The 15,709-nt window shown below is 38.8% G+C and overlaps 1 protein-coding gene and 1 long non-coding RNA gene across 2 annotated transcripts in view; one reads left to right on the top strand and one right to left on the bottom strand.

Moving 5' to 3' along the window:
• Nucleotides 1-14,283, bottom strand: part of LOC107734451 (uncharacterized) — a 16,034-nt gene extending 1,751 nt beyond the window's left edge. The window contains exons 1-2 of the long non-coding RNA XR_001639097.1: nucleotides 14,213-14,283; nucleotides 9,519-9,526 (exon numbers count right to left, since the gene is read on the bottom strand). This is a non-coding gene — a long non-coding RNA (uncharacterized LOC107734451). The remainder of the gene's footprint in view (nucleotides 1-9,518; nucleotides 9,527-14,212) is intronic.
• LOC107734443 (PRKC apoptosis WT1 regulator protein-like) overlaps nucleotides 1-15,051 on the top strand; it is a 27,353-nt gene extending 12,302 nt beyond the window's left edge. The window contains exons 3-5 of the mRNA XM_016546405.1: nucleotides 24-120; nucleotides 1,488-1,592; nucleotides 13,762-15,051. Of these exons, the coding sequence (XP_016401891.1) occupies nucleotides 24-120; nucleotides 1,488-1,592; nucleotides 13,762-13,848 (289 nt within the window). The 3' untranslated portion in view covers nucleotides 13,849-15,051. The remainder of the gene's footprint in view (nucleotides 1-23; nucleotides 121-1,487; nucleotides 1,593-13,761) is intronic.
• Nucleotides 15,052-15,709: the final 658 nt, after the last annotated feature.

The raw sequence follows: 15,709 nt of genomic DNA, 5'->3' as shown, positions 1-15,709 counted from the left end.
TTTTTTTTTTTTTTTTTGTGCAGCGATGAAGATGGAAACAGACATCGCCACCGACACGGAAGGGAAGGCAGCGGTGCCGCGCCCACAACCCTGGAGAGAAGGATAGAGGAGCTAGAAAGGGTACGCTTCTGTGTGTTTACCATCAAGATAGAGCTGCCTATCCTACCTACAGATTTTCACATAGGTCCTGTCCCAAACGGCGCACTTGACGTGAACTTTTGGTCTTGTAGGCTTTCCTCGTACCCATCGAGTCCAATTTTTGCCTCAAACTGCAAAAAGGCAAAAATGTCAACATTTCAGCTGGTTTCTGATGACTTTCTGCTATCTTTTGGCTGACGCTAAATGACGGCCGTTTCCGACTGTCTCTCAGCGCAATCCTGACCTTTCTCTGAAAGACATCTCCATATGCAGCGCTTTTACAAAACGCCACGAGACCAAACCCCGTGCCTCTCACTCTCAAATGTCAGCATACTTACAAACCTGGAACCCACACGAATTTGATGTCATATACTGATATTAAATTTAATTTCAGCCTGGGGTCCATATTCAAACCCAGTAAGCCCCGAGTTGTTTTAGTGCCTTATCTTGCGGCGGTTTCATACAGTTTCACATATAACTCTGTGTGACTCAGACAGCACTGTAATAACCTTCAACTTAATTGGCTTCAGATTTTCCATGCAACACATTTTCATGCAGCGTACGCTTTATTTTAATAGCGAGTTGAATATTTCTTAAACCTTGAGATCAGCCGAACAGCGGTCTTAAAGACACACGGCGCATTAAGAGCACACGCATCACGATCGTGAGAGGAACATCTATAGTGACACAGTGAAACAAGGTGCTGCTTTATAGCCCTGCATTATAGTCATACATATTAATGTGTCTCGGAGGATGTAAGAACATGTTCACATGCTCCTACATGTAGGTGTGCTGGAGGACGAACATTTGTAATGGGGAAAATTGAGAATGTATTTATTTATTCATTTTTATTTAGTCACTTAGCAGAGAATTTACCTCCTAAGTGAAACGAAAAGCTGAGGGGGACACGGACAGCATATTTCTACGTTGTTTTGAATAAAACAAACAGCACATCCTAACCATGCCTGATGTGCCAAGTTTGTTATAAGAAATGTTTCTGTCCATACCGCAAAGAAATGTCACTATAAAGCTCAATACTGCAGAAATACAACCAAGCAACTAACAAAAAGTGCTTTCTCTTGTACATGTGCAGAGTGTTAATGTAAACTAAGGTGCAAAATAATTTGGAAAAGACCACTATATTGACAATCACCACATTTCCATAATGCGTATCAAGTATTCAGCAACCTGCCATGCATGGCTTTAATCATTTGACATGCTAAGAGATCGGTCAATCATAACAGTGCTTATTTGTATATAGAAGTATGAAAGTAAGCAAAGCACTGCACACTACGTACAGTCGTAATTGTGTTTAAGGCTTTGGATCTGATGGAATTGCACTTTCACAGGAGCTGGCCGCGGAGAGACAGGAGACAAGTCGCCTGTTGAAAGCCCACCAGGATAATGATGAGCTGATCGTTAAGCTGAAGGAGGAGATCGACCTGCTAAACCGGGTGAGAAGCCGACAGCGGTCTCGTAACGCCTAAATGAGAGATTTTACAAGTGCACATGTCCAGAAGCATCATTTCAAATAAGCATTATCTGTCGATAACCGTATAGCCATTTCATTTGCGTACGGAAACAATGTCGATATAACCGCTATTAACATGTCTATTAATTAGAAGTGACAATTTATAGGCTGCTTGCACACACACTTCTACAGCATTTTACCTGAAATCAGGGTTCCTATGCATTTTCCATTTCCAGATCTCATACTATTCCAGAATTGTCTGTAGATTTGACAGTGCATATTTAACATGGTTTTAAAATAGCCCGGCCTTCTCAGTCAGTATACTTGCATGACATTTTTATGAATTAATTAATCCAAATAATTTAGATCTATATGACCTTTACAAAGATATCAGTTAAAGAGTAGTTTTTAAAATAGTGCAGTTAAGTGAACCCAGTAAACCCAGTAAAAGTAGGCCTTTATAGCAGCAAATTGGTACGGAAAGGTGACAAACAGAGCAGTATCCAAAGAGGCAACTCACACTTTTTCAGGTGGCACGTCAGCTGAAGATTTCCACAAAACAGCAAACATTTTCTAGTGAAGTAGCCACTGTCATTTTGTTACCAGTGTAAACAAGAGGTGCTTTAGTACTTGTATTTCAGCAGTATCTGCGTGTTTGTCACGCAGAGCATCCCATTAAGCAGAGTCATAATTAAAAGCATCTGTGTCCGATGTGAGCACACTGTTATATTTATACTTGTTTACACCACTAATGGACATTACTCATCCTATAACCTTCCACGCTATTTACTAAGGCATCTCGCAGACTGCGGTTACATATTCCATCGAGTTTGCAGGTGTTTTGCTTTCCGTAAAGCTAGTTTTTCCCATTCTTTTGGCCTTCCCCAAACAGCCGTGTGTCACGTAGGCAGCAACTAAACAGGAACGACTATCAAACGACCATGTTGCTATCTCGCAGCAATCAGCTCCATATTGCAAAGGTGCTTAGCGGAATATTACAAATACAATCATCCTCTGCTTTAGGGTAACAAATGCTCTCAGGTCAAGTGTTTATGTGAGGTGACCTCCACTGAACTGGGCCCCATTGGATATTTGATCAACATTGTAGATACATGGGGGTAGAGCACACACATGACATGTCACAGCGGAAGTGGACTGACTCTCCTTGCTTTACATGTTTATGTTATTGTGAAGCAGATCTTCAGGAGGTCAAGGTTTGGCAGTAATATATGTCACAGATAGTTTAACACGATATCCTTGTTATTAGATTTTCATGGCACACACATTGAAAGTTAATGTGCTGGTTCACGAAGCGTTATGTTTATGCAGTGAGATGGGTGTGTAGTAGCTTTAATGATGATGCAATCCAACTACAAAAGCTTGCTTGTAAGCAAAGTTGTGCTTTTTCCAGCACTTGTGTGTAGTCATCATGCTTTGACAGTCTGGTGTCAGTGATGGTGTTATTATGAGCCCGACAGCACCGCACTGGGAAAGCATTGGCTCTTGGCCTTCAGTAAGAATTGGATTGTCTGTGTGAGTGAAGAAAACAAATGAGCTGGCTGTGAAGTGTTGATATGATGTGTCTTGAGAATTAGTTGGTTAAGGTGTGCTTATTGATGTGAGGTGAGTGATTGCGAAATGATAAAGGATTTTGTCAGTACTTGTAATTTATATGTGGGCTGTAGATGATCCATCTGGTAGTCAGTGCATTTAAAGTGGTTTTACACTGGTAATACATTTAATTAATGTGGTTTAGTTGTGTTATGTAGTGCGATGAATGAAATGTTAAATGACAGTTCATGTTGACATTTGTAAAGTAGTTAGAAAGTAAAACAGGAACGACTATCAAACGACCATGTTGCTATCTCGCAGCAATCAGCTCCATATTGCAAAGGTGCTTAGCGGAAGATTACAAATACAATCATCCTCTGCTTTAGGGTAACAATGCTCTCAGGTCTCATAGTTCGTTTCCTGACGTAAGTGTTTATGTGAGGTGACCTCCACTGAACTGGGCCCCATTGGATATTTGATCAACATTATAGATACATGGGGGCATCCCATGGGGGTAGAGCACACACATGACATGTCACAGCGGAAGTGGACTGACTCTCCTTGCTTTACATGTTTGTTATTGTGAAGCAGATCTTCAGGAGGTCAAGGTTTGGCAGTAATATATGTCACAGATAGTTTAACACGATATCCTTGTTATTAGATTTTCATGGCACACACATTGAAAGTTAATGTGCTGGTTCACGAAGCATTATGTTTATGCAGTGAGATGGGTGTGCAGTAGCTTTAATGATGATGCAATCCAACTACAAAAGCTTGCTTGTAAGCAAAGTTGTGCTTTTTCCAGCACTTGTGTGTAGTCATCATGCTTTGACAGTCTGGTGTCAGTGATGGTGTTATTATGAGCCCGACAGCACCGCACTGGGAAAGCATTGGCTCTTGGCCTTCAGTAAGAATTGGATTGTCTGTGTGAGTGAAGAAAACAAATGAGCTGGCTGTGAAGTGTTGATATGATGTGTCTTGAGAATTAGTTGGTTAAGGTGTGCTTATTGATGTGAGGTGAGTGATTGCGAAATGATAAAGGATTTTGTCAGTACTTGTAATTTATATGTGGGCTGTAGATGATCCATCTGGTAGTCAGTGCATTTAAAGTGGTTTTACACTGGTAATACATTTAATTAATGTGGTTTAGTTGTGTTATGTAGTGCGATGAATGAAATGTTAAATGACAGTTCATGTTGACATTTGTAAAGTAGTTAGAAAGTAAAGTATTGTGGTCCTTAAAAGCAGCTGAAGTAAAGTAAATTTGCTTTATGAAAAGTTAATAATGAGTCACCATTGGAAGACAGAACTAGCTCAATTACTGGGTCACGGAGCAGTCTTTATAGTTCTTCAGTGTGCAGGTTGAACTTGTATTGCGTCACCACTTCCAACAATCAAAGCCATTGACTGTTTGTGTTCTGTTTTAGTACATCGGGTTACTAATTATATAATTATATTGGGATGGAGTTTATAGTGTAGAATTGTTGCTGATGTAATTACTGCAATGCAGATTGGTAGTAGGGGTTTGGTTCTTTGTACTTGCATGTGTGCGGGCTGCTGAGATGTCATCTGTAGGCATTAGACATGACAAATTGTTCTAAGGTATGCGCATGCCTTTGGTACTGTGGCCTTCTGAAGATGGTAGCTGTTGACATCAATATGTGTAACTGACTTGAAGTAGCAAGAACTGATGCTTGTGTCCTAGAACAGTAAGGTTGAGGGTAATGTGTGCTATTTGCGTAGTGTTTATTGTACTAATTTAACAGTGTGTTCCCAAACCTAGTCCTGGTGTACCTATTGGATGTGTACCAACGAGCAGAAATCAGGTGTTTAATGAGGGAGCTGAGAAGAAATGTATCATGGAGTTGGCAAAATATTTATTCAAAGCAACTAACTGTGAAGAAGAACAGTAAAAAGCAATATATTTAATTAGGGCTGCACGATAAATCGCATGTGATTGTCATGTGCATCTCGTCAGTAAAGCCGGTTCTGTGATTAAATCTCCATCACGTGCTTTCAGATGGAGCGGCATTTAATACACAGAGCTGTAGTTCGCTGACAAGCTACACAATATCGCGTTCATAATCGCATTCGATTATGAACGTGATATTGCGTAGCTTGTCCGCGAACTACGGTTCTGTGTATTAAATGCCGCTCCATCTGAAAGCACGTGATAAGCATGACAGTCACTTGCGATTTATCGTGCAGCCCTATATTTAATGAGGCCACAATCTCAGCAATAAGTATACATACAATGTGAAATGTTGAGCGTAGTCCTGGTAGAAGCTCAAGCGTTGCAGATCTGGAAGCAGAGCAAAGGCAAGCAAGCGTTAGTAAAAGAGCAAGGCATAGAATGGAACAACAGGAGTGAGTGGCGTACTGTAGCATCTGCTGGGTCGAGTCGCCCATGTTTTCACACGACGGCTGCTTCAATACTCTGCTTGTGAACCAAGCCTAAACCTATGACCTCACGTCCCACAGCTGTGGGCCTACTTCTCACTCCAAACCTGATTCCAATCATTAGCTCGTTACTACATCAGCTGGGCGCGGCTGAAATGTGAATGTGGTGCTGTATTCATAGCAAAGTTCTAAATAAATATTGTACGTATTATATATAAGGAAAGTGATTTAGGGCTGAAATAAAATGTGCAGAAAAATAAAATCCTACGCCAAAGGAAATTTAGAGAGCAAGAGAGAGAATTCATTGTATTGTTTTTTTTTTATATTTCAATGTAAACACTATGCTTTTATTTTGACAGCTCTTGTATTACACAATTCTCAAACATCATAACAAAGAGAAAAAAAATTAAACTGCTTCTACATCTTTAAAAAACCTGCATTATTTATAATGTGTTTCAGTTGTAGAGATCCACTTCTGTAAAGCAAATCTATAATACCTGGTATTTCTTCACCAGAAACGAGACATGCACCAAACACAATGGGCTCCTCCAGAAGCCAGTACAAAGACATCAGTGGTTCCATCCACTGATGTTTAAACAGACTCCATATTTTAAAGAGACTTCGATAGAAAACAGGAATTCCTCTAAAATCAAGTTTTTTAGAATCCATTAAAAACAAAACTGTGTCCAAGCCAAGTCCACTCTGCGTAGAATGCATTGAGGGTGTGTTCACACTTGTCATGTTTGGTTCGATTAAAACGAAGCCTGGTGCGATTGCTCTGTTACTGTGGTTTGATTAAGTGTGAACGCTGCCATCCAAACCCTGGTGTGCACCAAACAAGCGGACCAAGACCGCTAAAAAGATGGGTCTCGGTCCGCTTTCAAACGAACACTGGTGCGGTTCGAATGAAATATGAACACAACACGGACCAAATACTTCAAAATGAACCAAAAACAGGAAGTAATGACAAGATGCGACGCTATGAGACATGATTTGACAACGCAGAATGAGCAGTGTATCCAAAACAAAAGGAGCAGAGGGCAAACGTGGAGGTAAAGTGCCTTTTATGAGCTCTTCGTGAGTTCGCAGGTGGTGAAAATAAAATAAGTACACGCAGCAATGAGCACGAATAGTCCAGCAGACAGCATTATGTGTGTTTGACTTAAAGCGGTGTTGAGCAGACCGATCGGTGAATGGGTACTTTGATGTCATACACTGATCAGTCTGCGCAGCGCCGCTTTATGTCGGACACAGCTTTTGTTTGGTGAGTCCTGTCGTGAAATATACATCATTCATCCCAACCAATCAGGTTGTGAACGTATCACTATGCCTTTAGGTTCGGTATCTTTAGGTTCGCTGTCAAAAATGCCAATGTGAACGCTCCGCGGACCAGGATCAAATGTATCGTTTTCTTTTTTGGTCTGGACCAAACGAACCAAGAGAACCGAATTACAAGTGGGAACGCACCCTGAGCTACTGGTTTCCATACCAGTCTTTCGGATCCCAGCAAAAATTTCTGCAAAGACTGAAGACGATACTTGCCAAATGCACTACACCTTGGCCTCCATCTTCTTTGGCCAGAAAAGAACACTTTGAGGGATCCAATGTAAATTGTCCCAAAAAATGTCCACCACTTCTGCTTGAATTTTTTATAAAAAGCCAACAGGAGGATCAACGCATGCAAGTCTATGACACAGGGAAGAAGCCGCTAGATTGCTAATAATAAGTGTGCGTCCTCTAAAAGACAATTGAGGAAGCAACCATTTCATTTTTTCAAGCGTCCTAATACTTTATCTGCCATTCCTTCCCAATTTTTCCGCATGAAATATTCATTACCTAAAAAACACCCAGGTATTTAAACCATCTCTTTTTAACAGTCAATTAATCGAAATTAAATCGCAAAGGCGATAAATCGCGATTAGGCAGAAGCTGCAATTGTCATGCGTATCTTTCAGTGAAGCACGGTTCTGTGATCAGCAGTAAATCTCCATCCGAAGGCGCTCTCGTGCTGAAACTCCAAATACGCCTTGCAAAAGAAATCCAGGAAATCCCACGGTTGCTGAATAAACAGAAGATTTAACTGCTTTCATTGATTCAACTTGACTAATAAACACACGACTACAACAATATATGGTTTATCTGAGTTTGTCTTATTATATTTTTTATTATATTAAAGTATATAATAATGCAATGCTAATCGACTATCACTGCTTAGAATACTATGAAATATGTTGCATGCCTTATTCTGTGTAAGAAGCCACATCATCTCACAGAAGGATTTATTTCAAACACTCGACTGACGTTATGAAGCGAGTAAAAACATGTTATTAAATGTGGTATTTTCATGAGCAGTTTTTAATCTAAATTATATAATTTCGAAATTTGAAGCAAAAACAGAATGGTTTGACTTCAGTTTTGTGAAACTATACATAAAAATATCTGCATGAGACACAGATTCACTCTCTGCCAGCAGGCGGCGCTTAAAGCGTTTCCTTGGTTAATATCTGCATGAAACAGAAACAGCAGACGAGCTGAACGAGACGCAGATGCACTCTCTGCCAGCAGGTGGCGCTTAAAGCGTTTCCTTGGTTTCCGCTGCAAAAACAAAGCAGCGCTGCACTTACTTTAATATGCATTATACAGAGGCAAGATGAATAGAAAAAATACCATCTAAACTTTTCTAAAGACAGTAAGTTCCCCTCAGACATGCATTCATATAAACTCCTACACCTAAATGAATCGTGATTTGTTTAGCATCTCAACCGATTTGAATCGTCACATATTTGAATCGATTTTCAACCGGCCCGCGGTTAATCATTACATCCCTACTTGTAAGAGATCTTCTCCTACAATGGACCAGAAAGTTTTATAAAATTCAATGGGTAACCCATCAATTCCAGATGATTTCCCATTCTCCATGCTCAACAATGCTGTATAGAGTTCTTGTACCATCAGAGGTCATTTACATTTTTCATTACTCTCTTCATCAAGAACTGGTAGACCTTCAAAAAAAACTACTAGTAGTCATTGTCTTTTCATTAATTAAAAAGCTGTATATTATGGTTTATAAAACTGTACAGCAGCTTGTCTTATTTATGAAGTTTTAGTTAATTCCAGTCCTGTATCAGAAACCAAGGAATGAATTATTCTACTTTGACTATTTTTATTTTTTTTTTTTCCATACCAAAGAAAAAATTAGAAGGTGCATCCATTTGTGTAACTTTCTGGAAACGTGAGTGAACCAACACTCCCTCTGCCTTAATGCCCAACAAGTTTGTCAATAAAGTTTTCTTTGATGTAAGAGATTCAATGTGTTCTTTTTTTCCTGTAGATGCAGACAAACTGTGCAAATCAACTATCTCAGTCTCTAAAGTATTCAATGATCGAGTTAATTCTCTTGTAACATTAAAAGTATACTACTGTCAAAATCGTTTCATTTGTATTTTCCCGCAATCCCACCACTGTTGTAAAGAGCTATATAAATACTTTTGTTTTTTAAAAACATCCCAGAAAAAAAAAAGAAAGAATCTTTAAATTTTTTATCATCAATCAAAGATGTATTAAAATGCCAATAGGCACTATTTGACTTTACATTGCTCACTATTACAGAACAAAGAACCGCACTGTGGTCTGAGAATCCTACAGGATTAATTCTACAAGATTTAAAAATATTAAACTGGTGCTTAAAGCTGTAAAATCAGTCAAGACGTGCCAAAGACAATGAATTATCTTTACAATAAACCCATGTGTATTGTCTTAGTTTTTTATACATATTTCTCCAAATATCACAGAGATCAAAAGTTTGAACCAATTGCTTGATAACCCTTTGAGATGCAACATGTGGTTCTAAATGGTTTCGGTCTACTTTATCATTCTCAGTACAATTAAAATCTCCACCTAAAATTTCATCTGTATTTAGGCTTTTCAGAGTAGTGTTGACTAAATTTAAAAACAAAACTCTTTCCACTCCACTATTAGGAACATAAATATTTAAAAAGACTATAATTTTTTTTATTTTATTTTAATATAACTTTTAAAAAACATCCTTTTTCAATTTCAACAAATTAATAAGATACTGGAGTCACATTTTTAGAAAATAATATTGCCACACCTCCACTAATAGAGGATTTATGACTAAGAAAATGTTGACCTCCCCACTCTCTTTTCCAGTCCACCTCATTTCTTTTATCACTATGCGTTTCTTGTATAATCATGACATCAACAGAATTCTGGCTAATAAACTCATACAACATAATCCTTTTATGAACATCTCTAGCTCCATATAAATTTAGAGTTCCAATTTTTTGCTGACTCATAGTATTATTTAAGTTCCACAAGAAACTAAGAGGAGAAAAAACAGATTGTACATATGGTCAAAAACACCAAACTTAGGGATTTAAACCATGTTATTCTTCTCATCTCTAAGAACTCAGAGAAAGCCCCTTCTTTCATTAAATATCTGGTGTCCCTCACAAACTGTGCACGATTACGAAAATAATCCTCAATCTGTATGCCTTTTAGCCCTTTTGTTTCATGAAGAAAAAGACTAATGTCCTCAGTTTTGTACACAACGTTTACATTCTCATTTTGAGAACAAGCAGAAAACTTTTAACACACCGAAGCACTAGAATCAGAGTCATCATCATCCGAAACTATGATTTCATCTTCACCATCACTTTTTTTGACTTGTTTATTGATTTTATCATTTTGATTTCTTTTAATTGGAATTTTGAAGATGGATTCAATTTCCATGTTCAATTTACAATCATTCAATCTCAAGTCTTCATTTCCAGTTTCTCGGTCTTGTTCTACAAATGCGGAAGATACTGTCTTACTCAATCCAGCCACGGTCTCTGCCGCTACAGGCTCCACCACAACACCTCCATCAACAAGAGGAGAATCAGACATCAATGTCTCCGCGCTGCTTTCGCCCTCAACCGGCTCTTCTAACGATACATTCACAGCGGTAGGCTACTATTTCCAACCTCCAGTGAGGCAGCCGCGGATGCACTAGTTTCAGTGACAGTGCTCCCGGCTTTATCTGCATCAACATGCTCTGTGTCCCTATTTACTTTATCAGGGCAACTACGAATAAGATGCCCGATTTTTCCACAACCAAAACATTTGATCGTCGTATCAGATGATGCAAATAGCATAATCAAAGCCATCTATTTTAAATTTAAAAACCAGATCAAGTTCATCTTCGCCATTCTTCAGAATCATAAACATCTGTCTCCTAAAAGACACAAGATGTTTCACTACAGGCAATTTACATCCGAGCTGAATTTTTTTGATGGGAGAGACTATTTTTCCATATCGTGACAATTCTTGCATGATAACATCATCTTTCACAAAAGGAGGGACATTTGAAAGTACTATTTTCTTGGCGGGAGTGCTCAAAGGAAGCACCGGCGTAAGTGAACCCTTAATTACAACACCATTTTGCACTTTTTCATTAGCCTTCTCAATAGTGCTAAGAAAAAGCACAATCGCATTATTCATTCGCGAAGCTGACAATTGCATCACAGCTATGCATTACACATTATTACAGCTTACTATTTACTACACACACAGATTTTCAACATTGGCAACATTGGTGATTCAGTAGTCCAGCCAGGTCAGTGTTTCAAACTCTCCATCACCGTCTGCATTAGAACACGGCTCTACTTTTAGGCTTTCTGCAGGGAATACACCCAGTAGGTGGTTCTGACCCTTTTATGTCAGGGCTGTTGTCTTTGTCTGAGATTGCAGTCTGTTCTCTCATTTCCTTCCAATACAAACAGAGCTTCAGAGGCCCATGCCAAAAAAAATACAGTCAGCTGTGCCGTTGCTGGACTCACACGGACCGCTCAAACTTTCTCCCTGCGTCTCTTGTTTTCATGTCTCTTCACTATAATGCTCTAAACACACACACTAACAGAATACAAATATAAAGAAATAAACATCGTAAACCCAGCTTCCACGGTCAGATATAAGGAGGCCACCTTTCAACTAAAAACAACACCACATTTATCTTGACAGTTGGCAACTACAAACGACAACAAGATGTGCTCTTTCCTAACACGACCACTGTGCCCCAAACAGGCATGTGCCTCACAAACTCCAGCACGTGCACGCTTTAATCACACTACAATTGACCACACTCTCTGAAACACAGAAGCACACAAACATTTCCTCCTTCAAATCTTCCATTACTCATTGTGTACCTATCATCTACACTTCGACAGCTAAACACTGTAGCTCCGCTACACAAAAAAAACCTCACAATACAACCACACATCAATGGACTGTAGTAGAAATACAACAAAGTATCCTATAAATACACTAATAAAATACATTACTAATTCAATTCACATTTACAATTTTTACATGACACTAATGTACTAAAACAAGAAAAGTTTCACATACACTGCAACATTGTCAAAACAATCCCTGTTCACACAGATCCACCAAAACAACTAACATCACTGTATTATGGTTGTCAAGTGCTTGCATATGCTATACACTGAACACATAATACACATGGACATGACATCACCGTTTTCACAAATCACGTTTTTGAAGTTTACACGGACACAAAATGCCCCCTTAGTACATGGGATGTTACCCGTGCATGCTACCACCATACTATATCTGCAAACACAGCCTTTTTTCAGCTGTCAGACATGCGACCATTGACTTGCCTGATTAACTCTGCTGTAGGGTGCAGCATGATGAAATCTTCACCACTTGCATGTAATTTACCTGAACAATCTACTCCACGTCTCTGCCAGAGTAGCTTAAACAACAGAAATCACTTTAACCGCAGTCTTCATGCAACATTATTAATTAGTTTGTCTTTAAGTGTACAAAGCTGTTAGTTGTTTCCTCGTAATAACTGCACCTGACTGCTATTTTTTCTCCTGGAAAAACAAGTGTTACTTTTCATAGTTTTGAAAAGTAGTTGAATAGTAGTATATCATTTTTGAGCTCTTTGAAATGTGTGCTGCAAGTAATCCCGCCGACTGTCCGTCATCGTTAGTGACTGAGGAAACTGTAAATGAAACTTGTCACTTTACTGCCACAGCTTTTTGCCACTAATTGAACCTGCTAATGTTTCATTTGTTATTATTAATCCTGCTCTGGCGAAAGGTGACCCGACTGAGATGCTACATTTTAACTTTCAATGGTAGTGTAGCAAGCAACGCCAACAAATACATAGTTACAACAATGATAGTGTTCTTGTATTAGTGTACTTTACAGGGGGAAAAGCCGTTGCTTACAAAGTATAGATACCATTACCCTCACCACACTAACTTGCTCAATTTACACTTATAAACACACTGACTTGCAATGCAAAACTAGCAATGACTTCCTAACACCTCCTACAAAACCACTCAATATTGAACAGCATATATAAGAGCTAGGGATGTGCTAAACTACTCGATTAAACGGAACTGCTGCTGCTAGTCGATACTGTAAATACTAGTAGAAATTTAATCATTTTAATGTTACGTTTTAGAAATAATACATTATGTTGAAAAGTCGATATCTGGAGCGGAAAACAAATTCATTTCATTTCACATCAGATCTTGCATGCATACGTTTTCTTCCTGTCACTCTCTGCGGGATCAGAGAAATGTCTGAAGACGAGTAAGGTGTGGGAGCGCATTTACTGGTTTAAAGGGGGAAACATTATGAATGAAAGGGAACTGACTTTCTGCAGAAAAGTTTCATTGACATTTTTAATGTTATTTAAGTATAATGCCTAGAAGCGCTGCTTTGTTTACTGGTCAACCATGGTCTGCTGCTTTTGTTGCCATCAATGTAAATTTTAGCCGTTTGACAGAAAAAACAATTCACATCATAATGTATCTGGAATTATTTGACTATTTGATTCAAAGTTGAAGTATTTCAAATCACATTTACACACAATGTTTGTGACTGTCTTCTGAGGGTTTCTTACTTTTCGACTAGTTGATTAGATGGAACAAAATTTCTGTTTAATCGACTATGAAATGAGTTGTAGCGCACATCCCTAAGAGGAGCATCTTAATTTACTACTTTAAGACAAATTTCTGTTTAATACATATTTATGCTACAAATATCATATTGTTAGCTTTGCAACACTTTAACGTCAAACTTGGAATCAATTGACAATCGAGTCTCCCTTGTGCTTTGTGAGAAGAATAATTTTGTCTGCATATTTCCACGTTTTTCAGGATCTGGATGATATTGAAGATGAGAATGAGCAGCTCAAACAGGAAAATAAGACCTTGCTCAAAGTGGTCGGCCAGCTCACCAGGTAGAACCCGGCGACCCGAGGATGGCGGAAATGGATTCTGCGTCTAGCTGCGGTGGCCGGAGGGATTTGCTGAACGATGGGACCGCCTCTCGCCTCTGTCCTTTACGGGTTCTGCTCTGGTCTTAAGTGTCTGTCCGTGTTGTCGTCACTCTATGTGGGGAGGCTTTGAGAACACGGACCTCTGGATGTTGAACCAAGCCGCTCGATGTGGTGTTACTCGAGGCATCCCGCTTTTACGAGGGTTGTCGAAAGGAACTTGCCTTCTATTTAATGTAAATGTGTGTGTACATAGGCTACGCTGACTGTTCTTTTAAGACTTACGCAGGACAACGGAAAGGGGAAATGCCTTTGAACATATGGGGCGGCACCATTATTCTTCTAGCTCAGAGGCCTTTTTTACAATCAAATCTCAAATCGCTCATCCAATCGCACATCTTTGCTATATTGGGACGATAGACGCATTCTGCCTGTTTCTGTCACACTTTCAAAGGACTGCTTTTGGGATATTTCAGCTTTAAGGGCTCCTCTATCAGTTAAAAGTGGCCACAATTGCCTTTACATTTAAAGTCTGTCTCTTTAACACACATCACTTCTATTACCCGTGAGTCCAAGAAGTGCCTGTTACCACACATCTAAACTTAAACTGGGTAACTGATCCTCCCCAGAGGTTGGCCATACTAGGTGCAATTCTGTTTTTCGGCCTCCGAGAGCATGATGCTACGAACATGTTTCTGGCTTGGAGCTTGCAAATGCTGTAATTAATATTATGTTATTGTCTGATTTTTTTACATTTTACATTTTACATGCTGTTCATATGTTTACAAGTTGTTTAAACTCTTGGTATCAATAGATGTAGCTGTTCATCATGTACGGTTAACGCGACATATAGCCTAGGATGCTGCTGTGCATCTTTCAAATAACCAAATCGATTGAAGGCGTTATTAAGCACGTTCGTGTGGTCTCTCATAGCTGAAAAAGACGGGGATATGACATTACATTTAATTGTGATTGCAAGGTCACCACTTTGGGGTTCATATCTACAGTGATGCTAATCTACAGTGCTAATGAAATCTATTCTGTAAAGTCATTTGAGGGGGTATCTTTTTCTTTTTTCTTGGTTTTAGACTGTATTGGGGTGGGAGATATCTGTATCCCACTGCTTTACATAATGCATGTACAGAAGATTAAATAAAAGTTTCAATAAAAATCTTTCATGACATATTTCTTTATTCAGTAACATTTTTCATTACTGTTTTGTGGAAAAACCCACTTAAAACCAGTAAAGAAAATTTATGTATAATTTACATGCTCATAATTGTATTGAATTACAGTTCAATTAAATAATAATAATTATTATTATTATTATTAAAGTATTCAAATTATGGCCTCCCTATTTAGAATAGAATACTGACAAATGAGGAAAGGAATTCTGTCATCATTTACTCTCCACCATGTGGTTCTACACCTACTTTCTCATCACTTTCTATATACATACAGCTCTTGAAAAAATTAAGAGAACAAATCTTAAATCAGCATCTCTACATGTATGGCAGCCATTCCATTCCAGTGTTTGTTGAATTCCAACACAGGCACACCACATTCTGCTTAATGAAGTACTGATTAGGTGATCACCTCAACCAAATCTTATTTAATGGGGAAAAGTATAAAAACCACTGCTGTGGTCATCACTATCCTCTTGCAATAGGACCAGCTGAATGGCAAAAACAGCGCTAGTAGTACCCCAAAAAGTAACTGGAATTAAATAATGACTATTGACCATGCCAAAAGAGTTAAAAAGTAAAGTTTTGAGTGAGGAAAAGACCGGCGCCAGGGCACCTCCATTGGTGGGGCATTTACATTTCTAG

This window comes from Sinocyclocheilus rhinocerous, unplaced genomic scaffold (assembly GCF_001515625.1).
Source record: "Sinocyclocheilus rhinocerous isolate Xijiao unplaced genomic scaffold, SAMN03320098_v1.1 scaffold5484, whole genome shotgun sequence".
NCBI lineage: Eukaryota > Metazoa > Chordata > Actinopteri > Cypriniformes > Cyprinidae > Sinocyclocheilus > Sinocyclocheilus rhinocerous.
Note: the sequence above shows the minus strand (reverse complement) of the source record. Positions and strands in the feature narration are given on the sequence as shown.